Source organism: Dryobates pubescens, chromosome 5 (assembly GCF_014839835.1).
Source record: "Dryobates pubescens isolate bDryPub1 chromosome 5, bDryPub1.pri, whole genome shotgun sequence".
Classification (NCBI taxonomy): Eukaryota; Metazoa; Chordata; class Aves; order Piciformes; family Picidae; genus Dryobates; species Dryobates pubescens.
This window is the reverse complement of record NC_071616.1, coordinates 29,877,829-29,903,389: the sequence shown is the minus strand read 5'-3', so window position 1 is coordinate 29,903,389 and position 25,561 is coordinate 29,877,829. Positions and strand designations below refer to the sequence as shown.

Here is a 25,561-nt window from a genome sequence, read left to right as displayed (position 1 = left end):
GGGAGCTCCCACCCCTCAGCTAGGACAAAAAGCCCTGCTGGAAAGCCCAGCTGACAGCGGCACACACACAAAAGGAGCGGCAGGACTTCAGCATTAAAGTTTTCCGAGATAGTATCATTATGCTGCCATTATCAAGGAACTTCGTAATAGTGCATTTGCACTACCGACTCTGAGTTTTGACAGACGGCAGATTACTGCCAAAATTAAAATGCATAATGGCATTGTTCTGTAAGAGACAGGACAGCTCTGGAGTCTAGAGAGCTTGGTTATTCTGGTATTTACTGGCCTGTTCTGGTTTCTCATTTAGGTTTCTCTGGAAAAAAACTTAAGCAAAACCAGAAAAGGAAATCCTACAAGGAGATTTGATGGAGTACTACCAGAACGTAGACTGGGACAATGCTTTGCCAGTGAAGTGGTCTGTGTGAAAATAGCCTGGGAAGACATAATACTAGCCTTGATGCTTAAGAAGGACAAACCTTTTTTTGGTGCATAGCCAAATTCAGAGATTCCTACCATTCCAAATTCCCTGAAATGCAAATGCACCATAGAAAACTGCTTTGCTCATGTGTCTGCATAAGAGTTTTCTTAAACAATGCATGAAGACATAACAAAGTTACAGAAACATTTCTGAGTAAGAAAAAAAAGTTATCCTGGATATCAAACAGAAGCAAGAGTAATTTTATTGTTTTTTACAATGCTTTGTTAAACAAACTGTAGGCATTCAATTGTTCTCTGATACAAAAATAATAGGCACATATCCATTCCTATGGCAAGGAAAAAAAAGGTAAGGTTAAATTACTGACAGTCTGTGGTCTTCATAGAGGTATTCAACACCCATGAACTGTCTAGAATCTGTAATAAAGTAACTAAGGAAAAGCAGATACACTTCTGGATGAGTCTGCACCACTGGAAATTTGCAGAAGTCTGAGGAGGGAAAGATTAAAAAGGAATCTTCTCAGAAATGCTACTATTGGATAGAAACACAACTTGAGATTGTTTCAAGCGTTTCTGATAAACTTTTTTTCCTCCTCAAAATTACACTAATGCTTCAAAAATGAAAACCACTCTAAATTTTCAAGTAATTGCATACTGTATTAGCCTTGCTAAACTTATTTATTTCACTGAGCTACCTCAGCATTGACCATTTGCCTTTGAATGCTCTTTCACAGGAAATCCTGTTTCCGGACGGACAACAGCAGCTGGGGCAGGCAATGAGAGCAAGTTGAAATAACCTGAATCTGCTCACAGGCTGTTTCTAGGAGTGTCAGGTTCTGGCACACCCATCATTAATCTGTCGACATCCCGATACTAATTGTGTGCTTTTAAAAGATCACTACTAGGAAAGGTGTCGTTAATGCATTCTGCAGCGGAGAGGGTGCTGGAAGAGATGCTTAGCAGGCTCTCAACTCTGCAGAGAAGGTTTTTGGGGAAAACGCTGTAGGCAGTTGTAGAGCAGAATCTTAGTGCAGTTAGTGAAAGGGTTAGGTTGTCATCTGGGATAGTTCCTGTCCTAGCCAAGTCTGGTTTAGAACAGAAACACTATTAATATGTATTCAACAAGCATTCTGATTTCTAGGCTTAAGAGACAATCTCCGCTACCAGAGATGTAACGCTGGCAAACAGTTTTGTGGTTATAGCATGACAGAAAGTATCAAAGTCTTTGGTTTACAGCTACCGCATGTGGGTGCTGTGTTCAAACTGTATTCTACATGGAAAACAGACATTGTGTGGACACATAATGGTAAACTGCCGCTTTTGACAGGTTATGCTTTTAAAGGCAAAACTCTCCAATGATGGTTATTAATGCTGTGACGATTGCCTAGCTTGTGTATTCAATAGTCATGAGACAGATGTCTCCCTTTTTTTGTTTCAGAGTTGAAATTAAAAAAGCAGCATATTGAAACCAGCAGTACTATTTTGCTTACCTCTCTCAGTGTAGCTAGTGTTCTTTTATCAATTTTAACTTGCTTCATGAGATCTTTATTGTCCTTTTCAAATTCTTTCAGCTTATTACACGAATCTCTGAATCGAGCAATTTCCTTCTCTAGTGTCTTGTTTTCTTTCTCAGCAACTGCCAGCTTTACTGTACTATCATCCAAAATAGCATCTTTCATCTCCACTTGCTGCCAAAGCCGTTTTGTCTCTTTCTCTAGCATTTTTTTGTCTTTCTCAAGCTGAAACATTTCTTGTTCTAGGGCTTTGTTCTCCTTTTCTAACCTCTCTAATCGTTTGGCAGAAATCTTTAGCTCCTCAAGATTTCTCTGGAGGACCTGATTTTCACCCTCCATTCCCTGTAATTCTTTTTCTAACTCTTGGATCTTTTTGCCGCTGTTATCCACAATTTGCTGAAGTCTCTGGTTTTCAGAGCTGACGGTCTGATAGCTAAGCTCCAGCCTCTCTGATTTCTTGCTCATTGCTTTTAACGTTTCCACATTCTTTCTTAAGTCCTCTTTCTCCCTCTCCAAATCTTTGTTTTCTGCTTCTATTTGTGCCATTTTTGTGCTGGTAAATCTCATGGTCTCCACTATTCTCCTAAGCTCCAGATTTTCTTCATCCAATTGCTTGTTGTCCCTTTCCAGGTCACCAAGCCGGATGGAAACATTCTGCAACGTGTCCAGGGATTTTCTTAGCTTCCTGTTTTCCACTTCCAGATCCCCATTCTCTTGCTCAAGAACCTCAACTTTTTCTGTCACTATTTTCATTGCGGCTGCCTTCTTTGTAAGCTGCTCGTTCTCCCTCTCCAGTCGATGGAGTTCTTTTTCCATTTCTTCCACTCTTTCCACTTTTTCTTTAACCTGCTCAAAATCCTTTTGCAATTGTTTTTTCTCAAATTCCAGCTTGCTCAGTTTGCTACTAGTTTCTGTAACTGTTTCATGAAGCATCTTGTTCTCTTTCTCAGTATCTTTTACTCGTGCCTCACTGCTCACTTGTGATCGTTGTCTCAGGGATAAGACCACTTGATTAAGGTGATCATTTTCTTGTTTAAGGTCCTTTATCTACACAAATAATAATAAAGTAACAGAAATACTGCTCAGCCACCTTACAAAATGTGGTACAGGTTAGCCACAAAGCAGTCAGATTGTTAACAAAATCACATCCATTTAATCCAAGACAAATTTCCCAAAAGTTTTCCCTGGCTGAAAACAACAACCCAAAGAAATGAAAAAACCTGTTACCTCTGGTAACTCTTGACTGACTAATTTAAAATAGTGCTGTATTCTTGCTACCATATAAGAAGGTCAAGGTACATGGAGAAACTACACAGGGGATCTTCAGAGAACACCTTGGAGAAGATGCTTTCTTAGGAATCATTCCTAATGAGTAACCTGTCTAGGTTAACCTTTACCTCTGGGATCTGAAGACAAATTATCTTTGATAAGGCATCAAAAGCTCCAAATCACTTGAACATTTATAGCAGTTATGGCTCTCATTAAGGACACAGTGGTCAAACTTCACCTGAAGCAACTGTGATCAGGCAGCAATTTGCATTTGATTCTTATCTAGACAATATCCATGGAAATAAATAAATACTTACACCTGAAAAAAATTGTGTCTGCCCTTTTCTGACAATTGAGGATACTTCTGGTTTTACTTCCTGCCCTACTTGAAAAGTATTAATTAAATCTTGCTACAAAAGTCCATACATGTTCTAACTAAAATATAGGAATTTGGTGGTAAAGTTCAGTTTCCTAGGTAGAAGTCCTGGTAAGAATTCTTCCAGATGAAAAGCACTACACAAATAAGACATTTTGTTCATGCCACAAACCCTGGAGTAAATTTGAATACATGCTGAAAATACACAGAGTGGCCTCCAATGATCTGTGTCTGTGTTTTCTCCAGTACTCAAATTGATACAGGTAATACCTTGCATGAACCTGTTAACAGGATAGTTTTAAGACCTTGCATATGAACTGCAGGGCATTGAAAATATCAGTTCAGAAGACCTAAATGCTTCCTCAGTATCTTTTAAAATAGAGCAAAGAGGGTTAAGTGGCTAAAAAAAAAAACAAAAAACCCAACAAAAAACACATACCAAAACTCAGGACACAGGGCTGACAGAAGACCAATCTTCTGCAGTATAATAGGGGTTTATTTGAACATCCTAAAAACCTGTAAGGATGCCATTTAGTAAGATCCAGTGCTTCCCCACCCCCTCAAAGAGAGAAGCTTTGTCCTTACACACGGCCTGAAGATCCCCCTGTAGTAACAGGGACAGTAGCTAGCAAAACATGATAGGCTTTTTTGCTTAAGAATCCTTTTACTTACATTTGAAGAACTTTAACTGTCCTATCTCCCTGAGAGAATCAGATGCTCTAAATGGCATCAGTGAATTACCTCTACTAAACACAATGCTTTTACATTACATCTGTGAAGTTTGCACCTGTCTGTCTTTGTCAGCTTTTAGCGTCTCCAGGGCAACTTGTAACTGTTCTTTATCCTTTATCAGCTCCTCACTCAAGGTCGCAAGATCTTGATTACTTTGCTTCTCTTTTTCGATTTGATTTTGCAACTTCTCAATCTGTGTGGAGAGAGCACACCAAAACACATCAGCCACAGCTTGACACAATGACTGTGCACTTAAGTTATTTTGAAGAGAGGAGGAATGACACAGAGGATATGGCTGAAGCTTCCCTTCTGCATCTTGTCAGCCTCAGAGGAGGAAATGGAGTATTTTGTTTTTCTCATAGTGCCAAGAATCTCCTTCATGTCTATTGAGGTCACAGCACGTAAGACAGAGCAGTAAGATATGCTTCACCTGCCTAGCTGAATGCCCTGTTACGCTTCTGTTGGCATAACAGGATTAAGTTTCTGGTGCTCACCATTCTAAGGGACCTGACTCCTCCTAGCCTCTCCATTACTGGTGACCTTAATCTACCAGAGAAGGTTAATCATGCAGAGGAAATTCAGAAAGCTCAGTGAAGAACAGATTCAAAAACATAAAAATAAATGAGAAACAGAAGAAAAGTAATGGAGTTGCCAGGTTTACCTTTCCTCTCCCTGTACTCTGTTGGTCTTCTGTTTTCCCCAGCAGGTGACAATATTGGATTTGAAACAATTGTGAATAATGTCTCAGTCCTACAATGTGTGATGTCTTCTGACTCCCTCCTTTTCAACACTTACCTGTAATACTCTAAGCACTGAAAAGCAGCAGCTCTTCAGTATTTAGATGCAAGAGGTGCAGAGAGCCATGTTGTCTAAGTCACCAAGTACTTTGTTTTATGCTTGTAAAGTACTGAGAGCATCTACAGCTCTACACAAGTATCAGCTCATTTTTTTGGTGTTGTATTATGAACTTTGCCAGCAATAAAAATGCCAGTGAAAAAAGTATTAATAATTCTTACAAGTGAGAAATAGCTGGAGGCTGGGCTCTGCCTATGTCAACATGTGCCTCATTAACAGGAAGTGTTTAAACAAGCAGGGGCTGCCCAGATTGGAGATAAGGGCTTAACGGTTAGAAATGTAACCGCGTTAAGGTTCATTGGTCTCAAAGGAGCTGTTCAGAGAAAACTGGAATAAACTCAGTAATTCTGCAATAGCTGGTTTTCATTAGCACCTCCCAGAAAACTGGAGGCAAGTAAAATCTACTGTTTACACCTTATTTCAGTCCAAGAAGTCAGGAATGCAGAGAAGGCATGTATTAGGACTGCTACTACTTGAGTGTGCCTTGAAGGAAGTTTTTTCTATTACTAGCTCCTCTTAAAACCTTGCAAGGAAGGAAAAAGATGTATGGGACTTTTCCTTCATATCATCTCCTCCTGTGCTACCTGAATAATCCTGGTTTAGCTACACCGTCCTTTCCAAGCATACTCATCCAACAACTTTTGAATGTCTCAGTGGATAAAATCTGACTGCAGTCAAAGGACTTTGTGGAAGCAAGACTTAACTATGGGTATCTCAGGAAAGCTACAAAAAAAACCCCAGGCACACAATGCCTGAGGAAAACATTGCTTTATCTCTTGACGTGTGACTTAACACACATTTGTCTTTAACAGTTCTCAAGAACTGTTGCTCTCCTCTGCCTGCTGCAATAAATCAGAGATGTCCCCTAATATACCCACTTCCCCTAGCACAATCTCCTGCGTACCCACATATCCTCTAGTTAAGGGGATACATGTGTGAGGGAAATAAAAAAACATGTTAAAACCCCTAAAGCAAATTCAAACATCTCAATTCATTGTTATTTTACCTATCATGTATCAGGTCCCAGTAGAGTGAAGCATGTCTCACACAGACTACAGAATATTGTCTACTAATTTTTTTCCTCAACTCTCCCTGAATAGGAGGTGTCATGCATTAAAAATTCAATTGGTGTGTGGTATTCAGCCCACAGTTCCCATTACATTCTGTGGTTCTTTGGTGAAGCAGTCACATGTTTACATTGTTCGAATAGTAGCATTTTACCTGCCGTTTTTTCCTCACAGGTCTGATACACACAGTACAACCCTTTCACCACACATGCATTCCCAGATACTTCTTTTAGCTCTGTTTAACAACCCAACTTGTATGTGCCCCTACTATGTCAAGGCATTCACCATCATCATCAAAAACATAAGACAGATTCTGGAATCACAACTGTTGGCACCAATACAGTACTATAGAAAGAGATGCCCACAGGAATGTGCCTGGGGCAAACCCAAAGGCTGACCACAGCTGTTCAAGTGATTTAAACTGCTGTATACCACAGGTATCTTCTGAGTGCTTATTAAGCCTTAATCTCAAATTTAAAGCATGTAATTAGAGCTGGATCAAATTACTCATACACAACAGGCCATATGGGAGTGTGGAAAGAGGAGCGCAATGAAGTGAATTGTTGCAGTTTTCCTTGTTCACAGAAGAAAGCCAGAAAGAAGAATCAATCTCTCAACTTGGCAAAAGAATCTCTCTAGAAGATGGAATGATGCAGTGATGGATACCTGTTCTCCATGGCAGAAAAAAATGGCATTTGGCTAGTTCCAATCTTGTAATCCAGCATTTCTCCCCTTGTTCTTTAAAACATCCAATTAGCCCACAGAGAGGCCAGAGATAGCCAAATCTTTGTATCAATGTGCAGGTTATAGCAGGAATGGGAAAAGGAGAAATGAGTCTTACATTCTGGACAATTTAGTTAAGTTAGGAGCATGGGAAAAACTGACACAGAAGTGTTTTAAACTCAGTCCAGCAAGCACTTGGCTCAATCAGGATGCAAGTTACTAGCCAAAGATGAAGGTAATAGTTGAAGGTGAACTATGCACTCTGTTTCTCAAGGACAAGCAGAGGTGGCATTTTAGCTAAACGTGTATCACAGTTAATAATAGAGTGTAACACATATATATGTATAACTAAATTTTAGAAGTGATGAATGTTTGTTTAGAATGTTTGTTACAAAGATTAAAAGAACTCAGATCTCTGCAGAGAGGGAGACACTAGAGAACTTCTAATAGCCAAAAGGACAAGACAAAGAGCTGATCCAGGACTACGGACAGCAAAACCAACTCGCTTAAAAATATACTAACCTGAGTTCACCTATGATTTGACTTACACAGAAACAGTACTGAGACTTTCCAACAAAATATTTCAATGTGTCCACGGCTTCCTTAGCTAGGAGTGGCTGTCATAAGGTGACAAAACCAAGCACTGAATGACAGCTTTTATGAAACAAGAATAGTCACTTTTTACAAAGATGGAGGTAAGAACCAGTGAAGTGGAAGGCAGTGCTAGAACTCAACTAAACAGAGGGGCCCAGACCCCTGCCTAGTCTTCTGTAGAACATGGGTGAATTCCCTGCAATCCATCGCTGTTTCAGAATGCTGCACAGCCCCATGTGCAGTGTGTTTAAGAACTGAAGAGCTCCGTTTGTTCCTGTGAGCAAATCACCAATTACCTTTTTGCTAAGCTGCTGATTTTCCTTTTCCAGTTCCACAAACTTTAGGCTGCTCTCTCTGGAGGTCAAGGAGGCATCTCTCAGCTCTTGGATTGTGTTCTGCAAGCTCTGATTATCCTTCTCTAGCTTCAGTATGCGACTGGAAGCACATTCATTCAACTCAAACACAAAGGACTTTCTGGCTGTTGAAACATGAGAATCAGAAGGTGGAAGTAACCAATTCACAAACATCTCCCTTCCTAGGGTCCTTAAGAATCACTTGTATAAAGATAATTGCATTCATTTCAGTTTGACTGCTAAGTAAACACTGTTAAAAACAGAATCTCTTTCACAGATAACAATACCTCTAATAAATAGGGAATTCTCTTTAAAATTATTTCATGTTCCTAATTCCTCTTGAAGGTTTATTTAGTCATGTTACTCTTTAAAAATAGGAGCAAAATGTATTTTTATATCCTCTCATACTTCCATCAGAGGATATAAATTGAGGCAGGAAGTAAATTGCTGCAAAGTGTTTGCTAAAACAGCAAAATTGTGCACTCCCAAAAGCTAGTGAAAACTTCAGTATTCAATCTGTAGTCACACAACAATCTTTTACAAATGCAAGTTACAGAGCTTATCTTCCCAGCGCTTATCTTCACAGCTACCTCATAAACAATATGCAGGACCAAGGAGGATATTTTACCACCAAGCACAGGACAGCCATCAGAATGTTTATCATAGAGAAGCCTCTGAAGTTGAAATCTCAGAACTAATAATATTTATGCAAGTTATACAACAGAGATGTCATTTTACTCTAAATGTTTGTAGATCAAAAGTCTCATTACTTCTCAGCCTTAACTCCCAGCACTAAAGCCTCACTGTTCTATTCATTTCTTTGCTCAGCACTTAATTATAAGAGCAACTCTCTGTTTCACATGGAGAAACTGCCACCCTTCACCTCAAAACCACATTTCATATGAAATTGCCTTTAACATTGTCTTTACGCTTCAGAACATTATTCACTCCTGCTCAATAATCAGCATTATTACATACAGCACAGTAAGTACTTTAGAACTGGCAAGTTTTTAAGAATGGTAAAGTCCCATTTGTCTTTTTTTGTGGAGAGTTCTGGTCAAATAAAGACTCAAATAGGCCAGTAGAGCTCTGAGTTGAAGCAAAGCCTATCAAAATTATTTTTTACCATGCTTGTTTTTAGAAGTATTTTGAGTATTCCAAGGCAGCATGTAAAACCTTGTGCTACCTGCCACCTTTGCAGACTCAACTTGAAATCCAGGAACAGGTTTTCCAAAACAGCTTTGCAGACTGACCCCATTTGTACAAACAAGCTGCATTCAGAACGGCAAAATGCATTGAGATGGAGCTTCTTAAAGAGAATTACTGTAAATGTAGGACAGCATTTCTGTCAAATAATTTCAATTAGGCTTCCCTCATCAAGTTTTTCCTACTAAAAAAAAAAATTTTAAACATAATAAAAAAAGAGAAGATTACTGGTGTTCTTAGTCTTTTGATTAATCAAAGAGGTTCTGGAGCTGTAGTGCTGAAACTGACATCAGTGCAGTGAAGGAATCTCATCTTCTCTTATTTTTTTTCTTTAAGCCACTCTACTGAGCAAATTTTGAAAGTCACATTTGGCAGAAATTAATATGAGACAATGTCGTAGTTTGGGCTGGGTGCCCTCTGCTACAGGCGTTTCCTGTGTCCAGAAGTCCATCCCAGTGGGTGGACTCAGGAAATTAGGTATTTCTACCATAATACCTTGCACCACTATAAATTTTGCGGTGGGGTCTGGCACTTCCTCTTTCCTTCCCTCTCCGAGACTTGGTAACTGGGGGAGAGATCTCCCGGCCATGGGCCTGATTGGGCCCAAGGCCACAGGGGGATGGGCAGTCTCAGGCCTGGCCAGCTGAGACTAGCCCAGCAGAGGGAGGGGGAAGAAGGAGCCCTGGGGGTTTTGGATGCACCCTCAGGTGGGGTTTGGAGTCTTTCTGGGTTTACTTTGGTTCCTTTCTTGTCACTATGTTTCCTTTTGTGCACACTCACTGTTCTCTATTTAAACTCTCCACTACTTTTGCAATCCGTTTGTCTGAGTCGTTATTTCTGCGCGTGGTGGGGAGGGGGTCTGCCCCAACCCATTACAGACAATAAAATAAAACTAGTGTCTTCCCTTCTATTACATTACCATTGAAACCAAATCAGGAAGGGGGCAAAACCTGTTATTTGGACTGAGACAGAAAATAAGATAGTTTTACATTTTCCTGAAATGTTCTTCATCATAATTTCTAAGTTTTGAGATAATTGTGGTTTTTTTTTCCCCACTGACTGATATAATAAGCAACACCCTTGATTCTACATAATTAGTTATAGAGTGCCGTTCCTTCTCAGGCTAAGGTAAACCTGCTTTGCAAGATTGTTAATTGAAAATAACTACTGGCCATTAGTAAAGAGACCTCAAACCCTGGACAGAAGCAGATTTGAGAACTGGCATCAGACACACTTTCAGCTCTGTTACAAAACAAAGTTATTCTTCTAGAGAGCTTTACTGAAAACTGAACGTTTTCTTACTCCAATTCATTCCTATGTCTTAAACTGTTCCTGGTACACAAAGCCTAACATGCAAGTCTTAGCAAAATCAGGTGCACTCTGAACTGCATGAAACAGTTCCACTGTTTCCCAAGTTCTACTCAGCATTGGTATTTAGGCCAGAATGAGTGCTAGACACAGAAACCAATGTCAAAATCTGGTTAGTGAAGAAAGCGTTAGGAAACTGAACCAACCATTCAAAAAAAATATTCAGCCAGTTATTTTAACAGCTGACATTTTTCACTATCTAGTGAAAATAAATGACTTCAGCATACACTACTTCCTGGGACTTAAAGACCAGCTAATTGTCTGTACTAATTGTACTAAAGAATACTAAAGATCACAGACTCCTCCCAGCCATTCAGTTAGAAATATCAGTTGACATCTCTGCTGTGTCATTTACAAAGGTTGTGGGTTTTTTTAAATGCATCCTTTAAATTAAAAGTCAATCACTCAGTGACAAAACATAAAGGAAGACACTTCAAAAAGTCAACAAACCTATAATTAATAAATTTTAGAATTAAAAAAAACTAAGTTTAAAGTCAAGTGGCTGAATGAAGGAAATTGAGCTTCTGTTTCCAACTCAGTCAGCCAACCTGTCTATCCTGAAAGGGACCACAAACACTGGTACTCACTATCTGCAAGATCTGTGCTTTTAGACAGTTGTTCTAGTTCCCAGCCTAGGTGTACAGATTCATTCATGCTCTGTTTCTGTGCAATCTCCAAGACCATGTTCTCCTCCAGCAGCTCTTCAATTCTCTTCTTGTCTGTGTCCCGGTCCTGTGCAAAACAGGCATGAATGAATAGGCATCTTTAGCTTATCCATATGATTGTTCTGTCAGTTGCACTGCTACAAACACAACACATGTTGAGGATAGAAGAGTCTCCCTATACACTGTGTGCTTTTATGCTGAAATACACACAGGGCATTAAATGTTTACTGTGAGCTACCATATGTGCCACAGAATGCAGAGCAGACACCCAACTGCTCAGGTCCGTAATACACTTGGGAGGGAAAGTGACTGGAGTGAGAGCATTCTGGGTAATGACAAGGCCAGTACAGGCCAGGGCTAGAAAGCCAGGCTGGATTCAAGCTGTCTCCAGAGCTAAGCTCTCTGGAAACATGCATCATCATGCACCGACACAGTGGCGCCTCTGCAGAGACAACCTTGAATTCTACCAAGCTTCTTCGACTCATCACATCAAATTTCTGTCGAGTCGTATGGAGTGGTAAGTAACATCTGGCTCAGTCTGGGCTTTAAAACATCCTGAAGCGGATCTGGAGAATGAATCTACCATTGCTTCTTTTGACTATTTTGTCCATTTGCATTTGTGGAAGCTGAAGTTGTGCCTCAGAGCACCCTAAATTTTCATTATCCAAAAATTCACCAAGTCACCCAGAACAGCATCATTCAAAATCACCAATCACTCTGGAAATGCTGGAGCATGACATAACCCTTAAAATGCACCGAATCAGTGATTAAGGATAACTTCACAGAGCACCTTCAATATCTCTGTTTCCAACAGACCCTGTTGGAAACCCCACGCAGTTAAACCTGCAAGAATTCAAAACAGTGGGATAAGAGAAGACTGTTTATTAAGGATTTTTACTATTTCTGGTGGGATTTCTAGGTTTTTTAGTTTGCAGCCAATCTGCCACTTCTTAACGTTTGTCTATGAAGCAGTAAGTCGTGTCTCTGATTTGCAGGGAAATAAATTTGGGAATTTTGCATCTTTTACAGTGGTGATGGATTCTTCAAGTCACTGGAATGGCTGAGATGTTTGGTTCCATGAGAAAGATTATTTACTACAGCAGATTTAATTTCCTACATTTAGGAAGCTCCTAACTACTAACAGATTAGTAATATATTATCAATATATATGAATATCTATATGTATTATCAATATATAAGAAAGCAACCTGTATCTTAAAATTGCATCAAATTAAATTCATCAGTACCACATAAAGCAGCACTGGTAATATTTACACTGTTAACATAGTATTTCAAGAATTCATCTCTAGAAAGTTCACACTAAAGACCTGTTTAAAAGCACTGTTGCTTTATTTGCTCATCTCCACAGGTCTCTGAGATGTGAATCAGTGACCTAGCGTAAAAACAGAGGTTCAGAACAACAGGATAATGAAAAATAGAGGGCATACCAGCTCTACATCGTGAAGTTTGGATTTCAACTGCAAGTTCTCCTTCTCTAATTCATGCAGTTTATCACCACGAGCTCTTGCTATTGTTAGCTGTTCTTCTAGCATGGCCTTTGTTTCAATTAATACAATGTTGTCTTCTCTTAACTCCTAGGGAGAAAATGTAACAATGTTTATCTCTACATAAATTGACTTTTCAAAGACCAGCTGACTTTCATAAGCTGAGAGAATCCATCCATCCATGCTATGTCCACCCCCGCTGTTTCACGTGCAAATGTCATTTAATAAAGTTTCTCTCTCACAAACAGAATTTTAATCCACTTAAGTTTGTTTATACTTATCACATAACACACACCTTGCCTCTTCCCAAATAAACACATGAGCATCAACTGCACAAACCATGTTGCTTATCCATTACTGCTTTTGGATCTGTTTTACTGAGCAGAAGTTTACCTTATTATTCCGCTGCAGCCACAGTATTAGAAGACTGCTTGCAATGCAACAAGTGAAGCTCTGTGTGTTCAAGTGTCTTAGCTCCAGAAACACAAAATGTTCAAAGCATAAGATCTGGCCATGTATTCTTGGTCATGTTTTAAACATGTTTACTAAATTATGTCTAATTTCAAGTTATAATGCCTCGATGCTACCTTTTACCCTCCGTGATTCCCAGAGACAGTTTTCTATGGCAGGAACGCATCTGATCAAATGCATACAGGAAGGAAGGATATTTTGCCCTGAAGAGTTACAATGAGGCAAGCAGCAGATTATTTTATTTCCTTTTGTCTCTTTGCTTTCCTCCCCGCTCTCCCCAGCCCTTCCCCTGCTCCAATGAAATCTGCAAAATGTGCACAGATGCAAGTTGAAATGCTCATGGCTTGACAAGTTTGTTCATGGAAAACTGTCTTCAAAATGTGAAGTCTCTGCTGATGTCAGTATTTGTGTCTGCCCTTTCAGACCACAAACATCCAAACCACGTACATTACTGAAAGATCACCAGACATGAGCAAACAGCTTTCACCAATCATCAACTACCTTCTCTTTTTTGGGGGTAGAATTCAGCCTTAAGAAGCTTTATGTAGCTCAGTTATTAAAAAAAAAAGGAAAGAAAAAAAAGGAAAAAAAAGAAAAAAAATACACAATATAGTTGCAAAGCACAAGTTAAGTGACTCATGACAGTCACTTCCCTTTGATACTATACAAAGGGTCATGACTTAATATCATTTTGCAAGAAGTGATGTTAGCTGTTTGCCACATATTGACTGTAGATGGCATAATATGGATCTGCCTTATGTGGTCTACCTTGTACAGCACCATTGCCCTTGGTCTCTCAGTAGGCCAGCTACCAATTTGCAAGATATGAAAGATCTCCCTATTACAGTGACATTAAAAGGACACGCGTGTTAGTGCTTGTGAAGTGGTTCAACTGCCACAACTACAATATCTGAGTATGCAAGTACCTAAAATAATATTGAAACACTGATTTTACAGAATGAGCATTTTGGGCCAAATCTGATCTAACAGGGTCCTTCCAGGGTGGGCAATCTAAGAATGCAGATGCAAAACAGATGACAGATCAGGAGGAAGTACACAACACCAAATGTGCTGAGTATTATGCAAGCTGCCAGAATACCTATAAACAAACAGCAACATATCAAGAGTTTACTTTGCTAGATCATCAGAGTCAATCTGGACTACAGCCCTAAGAAACAAGGTGGTGTCTGACCTCAAAAACATGGCCTCAGAACTGTCTCCAAAACTGCCTACTAAGCAGGAACTAGTTATTTTAGTGTCTCATGAAGAGTCAAGCTATGTGCCAAGTACATACACATACCCAGGCTCCGGTATAAACCACACATCACTGGGAGCTGCAATACATGGAAGACTGAAGCATTTTCTGTACAGTGCCCAGGAGGAAGGGACATGTCAGTTCAAAGCAGTTCTGATGAAATCTTAAATTAATACCCTGGTGGAAATGCCTGCAATGGCAAGGTCAACATTGCTCACTGATGTACCCACAACCTGAGGTTGTTTTAATATTGGAAAGCGCATATAATTTAAATAATTACTCCATGGGAGCTTTGCAGAGCTACATCTCAAGGCCTGGAAGGTAAAGCTGTCCTAACTAAAACATGTCCACACTAATATTTCCCAGAAGTTGCTGGGATAACGTAGTTGATTACAAACGTATCTGGTTACAAATCACACTTACTAGACAATCAGCGGGTGGTGGTGTTTCCACTGGAATTGATTTGTTTTTTTCTTTAATTAACAAACCCACCAACATTATTTTTTAACAATGAGTTGATTTTCAAGTTGACAGCAAAACCAGTGGGCTGTTATGTTTGGGGTTTTTTTTGTAAATACGCTGAATTTAGTAGACAAGGGATTAAAAAAACCACGCTTTTGGATTGTATCACTTAAATTGTGATGGTTTAATATCCAGCATATATATTTCTGCTATTGTAATTTCTAAAAGTAATTATGTATTGTGGTTTGATCTTCTAGCACTGTGCCTTGAAATAGCTTTAAGAAAGTGCATTGTGTACTCGTATGGCTACAATTAACTCCGGGGGCACGTGGTTGCACAATCAGGGTGTGCTGCTGCTGGAAAACGTTTTCAGAAGTAGCAATCAGACTGTTTAAATCTGAAACCAGAGGATTTGCACACACATCCAGACCTAGTACTAAACAGTGTTCAAACCTTTCCCTTCTGGCAGTTCAGAAGCTACCCCTGCTGAGGTGTGACATAGTTAATTAACATCTTGTAACAATCAAATATTGCCTTGGACAGCTATATGAAAACACAGAGGAGATGTTTTTGCTTTTTTTAAAACATTCACAAATATTTCATCTGTTATCCCACATGGAAATGCAATTGCAGTAAGAAGGAGGGAAAATGGGCAAGGCGTCAGAAAACAACCTGAATGTCCAACGAAGAGAAATACCAGAGGGAGGCTTTAGATTGGAGAGAAGCATCTCCTTGAAGCAAACCTTGCATTGAGATTGCTTCTCCACATTCAGTTACCACCTCATTAAGCCACTCCAGCAGGAAGGTCTCCAGAGCACACTTATCTCCATGGTCCTTGAGCAATGGTCAAATTAAAATGCTATTTCTGAACAACTTTGTCAAGACACATATAGAAGGAAAACAAGACCTGTATCTAAATGTGTTACTTTCACACAAACACCTGCTCCTTTTACACCTGTTCTGCAATTGCTCCTTAAATCTCTTCCTCCTGCCAGCACTGAGCTGCATTACATGCTTTCAGAAATTACCTGTAAAGCTTGATTGCGATTCCTGAAGCTTGCCATGGTGTCATACACAGAACACAATCTGTATTTCTTGCTCAAACTGCCAAATTTGTATGTGAAATACAAGAAGGAATGGATTTTTAAGTGCATGTTTAACCACTATCTGCACTGATGCACAAAGGTGCACTCATTTGTTCTTCTCACTTAGCACTGATTAACAACAACCCTGTCAAGACCCTATGAGCCTTAAGCTATCACATTACCACAGAAGAGTGGTTTATGCTGTACTTCATGTACCAACATCTCCATTTCTATGCCTCTGTTAGATTTGTTCAAGTCTTAAGAGAGAACTTAGCCAGCCACAACCAGTAAATGCCATGAGACCAATCAGCACTGTTCTCTCTGATGGTAAAAAAAATATTATCTCGAGCACATTACATCTCTGCACAAGCCTTACAACTTAAAATTGTAAGCAAAACAGTTTCTGAGGAAATGGGAAGAATCTGAGTGACTCCAGCTGTTAACCTTTCTTTCGGAAAGACAGAGGACTTGAGGAGGACAGAGGACGTAAGACAGAAAACTGGAAGTTGGACACTGGCTACTCTGCACAGCCTTTGTGCTAGTTCATGACCATGAAAAAGATAAGAGTAGTTTACTGTAGAATCCTCTGAATGCATCAGCGTGAAATCAGTGGAGTTTGCCTGACAGTGCCACTGCCCAAGGCAGGCAGTCCATGGCTGTGCCAAGAGTGGATAAATGGTGGAAGAGGGAGTGGTGAGAATGTAAAGCTCTCTGGCTATTCTAGACCACAAAGTAGCCTGCAGACAGCTGTGCAGTCCTGCTGCATATTAGAAGAGCTCAGTCACTACTGCAGTGGCTTGCTAAAGACCACACTGTGGCCTGGAATTAGGAAAGCCTCGTATTGATGAGAAATATTCCTTGTCCCACTGCTGTATTTCAAGGAGGTATCCTTGGAGAGCCCACACTTGTTCCTGACATTCAGTACTTCCACCAAAAACTGACAGGGTGGGAGAGTGAGGAAAGTTGTATCAAATTTGAAAATTAAGTAAAGGTGTCTCTACTGAATGCCATGTTAAGCAAGATTACCATACAGACAGCAGAGCAGGAAGCTGCTGGCTCTAGGACAAGCAAAATGGCTGAGAACTCAAGAACAGAAATAACTACTCTCTTCATCTCAGATGAAGACAAGACTGAAAAAAGTCCTCTTTTAGCTCTGGCTGTATTATCTGAGCAGCAGGTAGAAGCCATGTGAGTCCAGTGCACAGCCCAGAGGAAAATGCCACGCTGATAGCTAGCATGCCAGGTTAATGCACAACCCCTTTGTCAGCTTAAGGGAGGAAAGTGGAGAGAGACAGAGTTTCATGCTTCCCAATGTAAACCAGGAATTACTGAGAGGGAACACAGGCTTTTGTAGTCATTTAGTAACTGTCCATTTTAGTGTGCCTATTCATAAGGAGCAGCAGCTAGCTGTCCCCTTAGATTAAAAAGGGAAAAAAACCCCAAACCAAGCAAACAAACTAAACACCAAAAAAACATCACCTACAGAGTAGAATTTATAGAGCAGAAATAAGATGCATGTTTGCAGCCAGAGGCCTGGCAAATGTGAGTTTCAACAACACTGCTCTACCTCAAACCTGGTAGTTTATCTCATTATAGCGAAGTTGTCAATTACTGACCCTCCATATGTTCAGCAAGCTGAAGTGCTATATATGTGTATTATTGAGAGTTTGAATTGCTCAGAGAACTGAAAGGACAGAAAACACAAGCAGTCTGACAAAAATTTACGGTCAGCCATGCTGCAAACATTGAGCTTGTCTAGATGATCTCCAAGGTCCTTTTAACCTAAATTATTTAATAATCCCAGGATGGGCACAACTGCAGGTGACTAAGATGAGTAACTGGCATTATGGTTGGAACAAAGCTATACATTTTTCACTGACATATTCTACTTGGGGCACTAGGGAAGATCACTATTTTCTTTCCTTTCTACCACAAGCAACAGTTGCAAAAAGGGGTGGCTGGAATTTGTCATACAAGGCCGTGATTAAAAATGCCCAATCATTTTAATAACAGTTTCATCTGCTACAAAGCCCTAAGGAAGAACACACAAACGTTCATTTAGCTAATTTATAAGTGACATTAAAAACGCTGGTCAAAGGCACAACTCTGAAACACAGACATTTTACCTACAAGTGAATCTTCAATACTAGACAAAAGGTCTGGATTCTCTAGAACCATCATCTAAAAACATCTGTCCTGTTGAGCCACATAACACTGATGTAAGCAGAGTTTATTAAAAACTAAAGAATATGTGTTTTCTGTGTATGCCAAGTCCCTCTTGCCACTGAAAAAAAAATATTTAATGTTGCAAGTTAATACCTATGAAATATGTTACAAGATTTCCACTTGCTTTGATGTTTTGCTTCAGTCTGCTCAATGACAAATGACCCACGAACTGGTAACACCGCAAAACCCAAACATTAAGGATTACTTAGCAAATTGTTCTCCCAATTTTCACTTGCCTCCATGCGAGCCTTGTAAAAATCCACATCATGAAGTTTCTCTTTGCACCGAACAAGCTCCATCTCAAGTCTTTCCACACGATTTGCCCTCTCTCTCAGAGAGTCGACCTCATCTCTGTAGGCACGGGCAGAGCGAGCGTCTGAGGTCAGGTGGATATTCTGTGAGAAGTGTGGAATAATTTAAAGCACCTTCTTAAAACTTTATTTTTATATATTACTTATTTTAAGCATAGACAAATAACATTTCCTTGTTCAGGAGTAAGAGAGCTCTACTACTCAGTAAATTCTCTACAAGACAGAGAGGTTTTTTCAGTCCGTCAGGGCACTGCTATGTCTAATGCCTGATGCTGCATAAGCTTCAGGCATTACTAGGCTGTTCACAAGCTGAACAGAGGAGATTGCTCTTACCAGTTAAATGCAAAGCACAGCACTGCTATACTGTAGCTGTAATCATCAAACAGCTTGCTGGATTAACTTGATTTCTTCATTAAAAAACAGACCTAGTAGTATTTTTAGCCTCACACTGAAAGAAGCTTTTTTAAATAGGGAAGATTGTCACAGTACAGTAAGCCCATCTTACCTCTTGTTTTATTTTTTGTAGCTCTAGGGTGAGCTGTTCAACTTCATGTTTAGAATCTACAAGCTGCTCGGACTTTTCTTCCCTGAAAAGGATTAAAAAGAAATCTTAGTAAGATTCCCCTCCCACCCCCCAAAACCCAATATTGATTATATGGACACCACTGGGAATCTGCAAAGGAAAACAGAAATCTCCTAGCATATTCTGAACAAAGAGCCTCTTTGTTATCACAGCTCCATAAAAGCAAGAGGGCTTTTCTCGTGATACCTTACACATATCACGGATCTGAGTTTTCAACTCTATTTTTATCCTAGGAACCTCTGTTTAAATCTCTGGTGTCACTGCTGTCATAATTAGTTTCACTGGCCTCTAGACTTCCCACTAGTAATTAAGGAGTGCAGCGAGCAGTTGGCATTTCGAAGAGAGAAAAGAGAGAGAGATGAGTCACAACCAGAAAAATGGAAGCAGCCATCACTGTGTTTAATGACCAGTTGAGAAAGAAGGAAGATGAAATACCCATACCAGCTTCTTGCTGTTAGGAATGGAAAATCTGAAAGATGCAATTCTGGCCCATGGAGGCCAACTGAAACCAACAAGCACCCACATTTACAGGACACACAAAACCTAACATAAGTCTCTCCAGAAGTGCAAATCACTGGTGACTCACAGCTCCTGCCGGACTCTTCTCAATTTAGCTTTCGTGTCTGCCAGCTCAACTGCAAGGTGCTGTTTGTCCTCATTAGAAACTGGATTAGCTGGGTTTGGTGAAGAATCTGGACTTGGTGCTTTCAAAGGACTTGGTGGTTGCTGAGACTGCAAATAATCTCTCTCTTGAGTGAGGTCTACTATGACCTGAAAATACAGAGATTATGCAGTGTCAAGAGACAAACAGTATAATTATACATTGTTTTTCAAGTAACCAAACAAACATATAAAAATAGAAAATGATTAGCCTGGTATTACACTGAATTCAAGTGATGGCCAGGAGGGATGGTTACATAGAGAAGGAAAGGAATCTCAGACCACATTTGAAGATGAATGAGCAGATGTGTTGAGACAAAAATCACAAAGTCCAACTTCAAATATTTTTGAAGATGGCCCACCCCACTCCTCTTTATCAACCATTTCACCACACCTTAGCATTAATGTGAGAATCTACAGAAAGGTCAATATCTTTCTGTAGATTTCCAGAAGTGTAGTAGAAAGGCGCAGAAGAAATAGAAACCCAGTGCATAATCAGGACACAAGAGAAGGAAAGAAGCCAGCATCTGCAGCTTCACATAAACTCTATATGGGAGAGGTAGGTCATCATACTTCTGTGCAGTCATCTCTCTCATCAATGAGCCTCTTAAGGTGGAAAAACATATTCCTGGAGAGAGACTCCAGTGCTTCTGGGGCCGTATCTGGCAGCTCCAGCCACTGCAAGTCGAAGACATTCTCCTGGTTCTGAGTCACCTAGGAACAGAAGCAAAAAATGCGTCCTTCCACTGGTCAACTTTTGAGTTTGTCTGCTCTAAGTCCTGCATCTCCCAGGTCCTTCTACTGATTAATTAAAAAAAAATATATTACATTTCACCAAAAGCAGATTGTAAATAACAAACAATTACCTTAACTGTAGCAATACCCAGCTATTTCTAGCATTTAGATTTTTATTTTAATAGCTATTAGGGTTGATTTTTAGAAGTGATCAGACACATGTTATGATCAATAGCACACGTGCTTGCTTATTAAAAGTAATCAGTTGTCTCACTCCAAGTACATTTGGTGGTCGCCACAGGCATCTGAAGGGACTGACCCTATACTGAACATATAGGCTGATGTCTCACTGAAAAGAAGCCCTGCTTTCAATGAATTTGCACTTTGCAGCTGATACAGCTGGGAGGAGCTGCCTTTAGCAGAAAGGTCTCTACTTGCTGCTAGCACCATACCTTTCAACTCTAATCTTACCCAAACTGATTTTCTTTGAATCTTTTAGCGGAAGCGTCAGGTAAGTCTCACCAGCTCAGCTAAAGATTGTTCCTGCTGTTGACACATCCAAGTGATTTGTTCATCACTTTTTTCTTTTACTTTTTCTTTTTTTTAACAGAACTATTTTAAGTGTAAGAAAAAAAAGCTCCTTATGCCCTATTTGTTCCTCAAACCTGAACATACCAAGCCCCCCACACCTGCAGGTACTGGCACCTGGCTGCAGCCAATGCCCACTCCCAACAAGGTGCACTCAGCAGGGGCCATTTCCACGTAAGTCTCCTTTGGGTCTCCAAAGAAAGCTGGCTCCCAGAACTTACCTGTATTCATTCTTTCTATGGAAACCTGAGAAATGCAGGATCAAATTTCTGTTTTAAAATAGATTGTATGCCAAACTTCAGCTGCAGAAAATACTTTTCAAAACCATCTGAGCTCAGTGCCCACTGTTCAAAGCAAGCCACCTCAGGGAGCCTTTGTTCATCTGCCACAGGGCTTGGGGACTAAGCGCCAATACCATTGTTGCAAGGGGCACTGCAGCTCCTAAGTCATACGTGCTATCTGGAAATACTACTTGTTTCTTTACAGCAGTTCCTTCTACATAGCCTGTATCTGGCAAGCAATGCATTTACCACTGCTTCTCTTAAAAAAACCACTGAGCCAAGTAATGTTCCAACACCTATCATTTTCATCTTATAATTTAATTGCAGTAAGATACTCAATCTTTCTTATGAGGTTCATGAACCCATTATAAAAGTCCAAGCATTAACATTTCATAGCAAAACCAACTCTGTTAAAGTCAAGCAAGGGAGAGGCAATACTGAGAGTCCCACCTCCTGAATGTGTGACACAATCGCAGCTTGGGTTTCAATATCCAGTTGTTTTATTCTTTCAATAAACTCTTGTTTTCTTTCACACTGTTAAAAGAAAGCACATCCTGAAACAGTGCTATGTATTCCAAAACTTAGTGTACCATTCTTCATCTTAATTAAAAAAAAACACTAAATCCCCACATTGCTAATTACAAACTGTTCAAGATCTACACGTTGTCACACTACAAGGTCTAATGCTTCACTGCTCCATATGGAGCATGAATCAAATTACACAGTAAATAATTTAAACTTTTTACAGTCACCACAGTTAAGGGCAAGTTAAATGGCTGAATTTGCTCTTTCAAAACAAGTTGAACAAGCAATGAGATCAAGAGGTGGGGCAGCAGCCGGAGGAAATCATCACAGCTTCATTAATGGAGCTGCTCAAATGTAAACCTACATTTACATTGCATCATTTAACCTGTCTGCTTTGGTGCTTGTATTTTCCTTGGTGTTGGCAACAAAAATAGATGCACCGCTTTAGACACTATTCCCATGAACGCACAAAGTTGCTTGTGGCAGCAAATCAACATGCAGGTTAGATAAAAAAATGGGGTTGGGAAACATTCTGGACATTTCAGACAAACGTATTTTGCTAATTTTTTTATTAGTTAAGGCTTTAAAAGAGGCAGACATCTGCTATCTGTAGTTCTGTGATTACACACTACCAACATTATTGCCTTCTTGTAACAACTTTGCATTGCAGACAAGTTAAGCATTACATTTTAAGGAAAGGATTTTTTTTTAAACTCATTTACAGAGTTCTTTCGGGGCCTGGTTTTGGGTTTCAACCATTCCTTTCATTACAAAAAAATCTCAGACCCATAAACAGGACCTGAGGATGCACAGCAGTTTGCCAAATCCAACCTTTATTCTTTGTGCTGCAATGCAATACTAAGATAGCTCGGAGTGGCCGTATGTAGACAGCTTTACCCTGACATAATTGACTTGACATAGCTGAGCAGAGTATGTGTCCTAAGGCGTAACAAAACCACTATACAGACCTACAAACAAGGTCAATTATAAGCAAAGGACAGCCTGCAACGCGTCTTTTGTTTACTGCCACAGAGGTTTGGTGGGCAGAACACTGATTTCTTTATCTGGTAACTGTTGTGCACTTCTGGGGAGTTTCCCATATACACTGCCTGTCTATTTATTTTAATAAATGTTGACAAAAAATCCCCACATAGATAGACAAAGTAGCTATAAGTGTTGCATTTTGTACATGTAATATTCAATCAGAAGATTACACAAATAAAACCAGGATGATTAAATATTTCAATTGTTAGCTTATCTATTTGTTCAGCATTAATAAATATTGTTGCATTCTATATTTTAGCACAGTAAGAAAATAAACCAACAACAGTCTCGATATCAAGAACACTGCTCAAAGCTTATCTCTGCTTAGTACTACTGTGGCTGAGTAAGCACTGGCAAAAAATTGAGGCTACTGCTATCACAAAATGTGCTTCCTTTTCCCTGGCATTTCTTTCATTCACCTATTGTATCTTCTCACAGTTTCAGCTCACATGCTGTCTTGAGCTGAGATTTGTTCAGACAGCACTGATCTTTGGGTTGATTTTCTCAGTCCCGAAAAATTAGTAACAGATTTTAAAAAATTAAAAAGTATTTTTCAAGTCTTTAATGAATGTTCACCTGCACAGCACATCCCAGAACCAGCAAGAGCAGCTTCTTAATTTCATCCATACTTTTACCTATAGAGGGAAAAAAGGGATCAGTACATATGTACAACAAATACCTCTCCAAAACAACCCCCTGAAAAGAGCAGTGAGATATCTGAACAAGCGCCTGAACAATATATGTGTGCCCATTATAATGTCACCATACATGCCATGTAAAAATACAGCTCTAATGGATTAGTTTAAAACCCAAAACCCAGCAAGTCTTACTCCTTGATGTGCTATCCTCACCTACATTTTCTGAAGCTTTTCTGATCAATGCAGGGGGGGAAAAAAAATCCATTTAAAGTAGTTCAACACACATGCCCAATGCTCATCCTTTGTTTTCTAATTAACAAGGGTACAAAATCAACCACAAAAACACCACTTCTTCCCTCCCTCCAAAAAACAGAAGTGAAGGAGGCTTCTCACAAAGAAATTGTCCTAAATCCACTGTCCATAGAACAATTCCCACTCAGACTTCCTAGAGCTGAATGCCTTTGCTTGCACATCAAGTCTCTCCAAGAGATATTTTAGCAAATGAATTCTGCTTCTGTTCTGCATCAAAGCTTCTTCACACTTTGAAGCGCAAACTCCATGTGCTAAGAAGTATAAAAAATGAGCCATGCAGATGTGAGGATATACAGCTAACCATATGCTTGGGGAGCTGTGGTGGGCAGGAGACTAATGCAGGTTGTAACTACAGTGTCATCATGCTGCAACCAGCAGCCATCCCTGCCACCCCCCCTCCTAAGGATACCATAGCTGCGTAAGAGGAACTGGTGCAGCTTTGAGCCAATTTCAGGTCTTGTTCCAACAAAATTTATGTGGGGATTGTTGGGTGGTAAAGAAAAATAGGTGTATCAAAGTTAAGTCAAAGGGAGATGGAAAGCAAATAGCTTTGATGAGGAAGTAAGTAATTATGGAGGTCAGTTTAGATGAAAGCCTGCCCTCATCCACACTGAGGGAAGAGAAGGAGAAAGAAACAAGCCACATTTAGCTTTCTCTCATCCCTATTCATCTGCATGTATGCTGACACAGTGTATAAATGCAGGAGAAGGAATTTCACTTTATACACTGCTTTACTTGAACACTCAATTGCTTCAATCACTAAATAGATAATAATTTTTGATTGCAACTGTGCTCCTTCACCAACACCATATCCTTGTAAGGCTGTGCTGGCAGAAATTTAGAGGCATGTACAGGAAATTTAGAGGCATGTACAGGACCCAAGGCCAAGGAACTAGGCAACTGACTCATCAGGCTGCCACAGCCCCCCAGATTCACAAAGGCACACTGACCTACATTACATGCAGCTTACTTCCATTCTCACAACCACGCACACTTCAGCAGACATGTATCAGCTGCTCAGGAAATAACTTAGTTCCTGCTTTTAGGGCGCAGAAATGCCCTACACCGGTCTTGAAATGTAGCTAATTTGTTAAACATTTTTTCAGCAACTTTAAGGAATGTTATCTTTAAAATATTTCAAGAATGCCCTCCAGAAATTATCAGTATACTGTATAAATCAACACTAGAATTCTCAGTATCCAAGACCCACATTACTAATCATTAAGATTCTGCAAGCAGGAATTCTTCTCTTCTGAAGAGATAGACATATGTAAAATGTGCCAATTTACACACCATAAATATTGATTTATTTCCCTGCAGAATATTTAAAACCTGTCTTTGAAAGACATATAATCATTATTACTCCTCTCCCCTTTATCTAGCAGCATACATGGCTTGCTCTGTTCTGAAAAATCACAGTATACAATCTTTCAGTCTGTGAAAGTCTCATTGTTCTGTAAGAGTCTGAATAACGCAATCTTAAATGCACACAGTGTAATAAAACAAACCCCTCAGCAACAACACAAAGATATTTGTTACTTCCTGAACAGTTCCTTCGAGGGCAGTAGCCCAACAAGATACTTTAGTTTGGTCAAGAGATACTCTTTCACAAACCCGAGCTCTCATTAGTGTTTCAGTTACTTTCTGCATCAGCTTCAGAGTTGATACAGACCAGAGACTAAATGTAGAGCACGCCTGTGGGATGAGAGCGCAAGTCACTAAG

The 25,561-nt window shown here is 39.8% G+C and overlaps 1 protein-coding gene across 1 annotated transcript in view; it reads right to left on the bottom strand.

Annotated features, from left to right (window-relative positions):
* CCDC88C (coiled-coil domain containing 88C) overlaps positions 1 to 25,561 on the bottom strand; it is a 94,331-nt gene that overhangs the window by 24,875 nt on the left and 43,895 nt on the right. The window contains exons 5-15 of the mRNA XM_054161908.1: positions 23,465 to 23,523; positions 21,770 to 21,853; positions 20,289 to 20,429; positions 19,642 to 19,826; positions 18,978 to 19,059; positions 18,398 to 18,556; positions 12,606 to 12,752; positions 11,080 to 11,224; positions 7,862 to 8,043; positions 4,382 to 4,519; positions 1,926 to 2,996 (exon numbers count right to left, since the gene is read on the bottom strand). Of these exons, the coding sequence (XP_054017883.1) occupies positions 1,926 to 2,996; positions 4,382 to 4,519; positions 7,862 to 8,043; positions 11,080 to 11,224; positions 12,606 to 12,752; positions 18,398 to 18,556; positions 18,978 to 19,059; positions 19,642 to 19,826; positions 20,289 to 20,429; positions 21,770 to 21,853; positions 23,465 to 23,523 (2,393 nt within the window). The remainder of the gene's footprint in view (positions 1 to 1,925; positions 2,997 to 4,381; positions 4,520 to 7,861; positions 8,044 to 11,079; positions 11,225 to 12,605; positions 12,753 to 18,397; positions 18,557 to 18,977; positions 19,060 to 19,641; positions 19,827 to 20,288; positions 20,430 to 21,769; positions 21,854 to 23,464; positions 23,524 to 25,561) is intronic.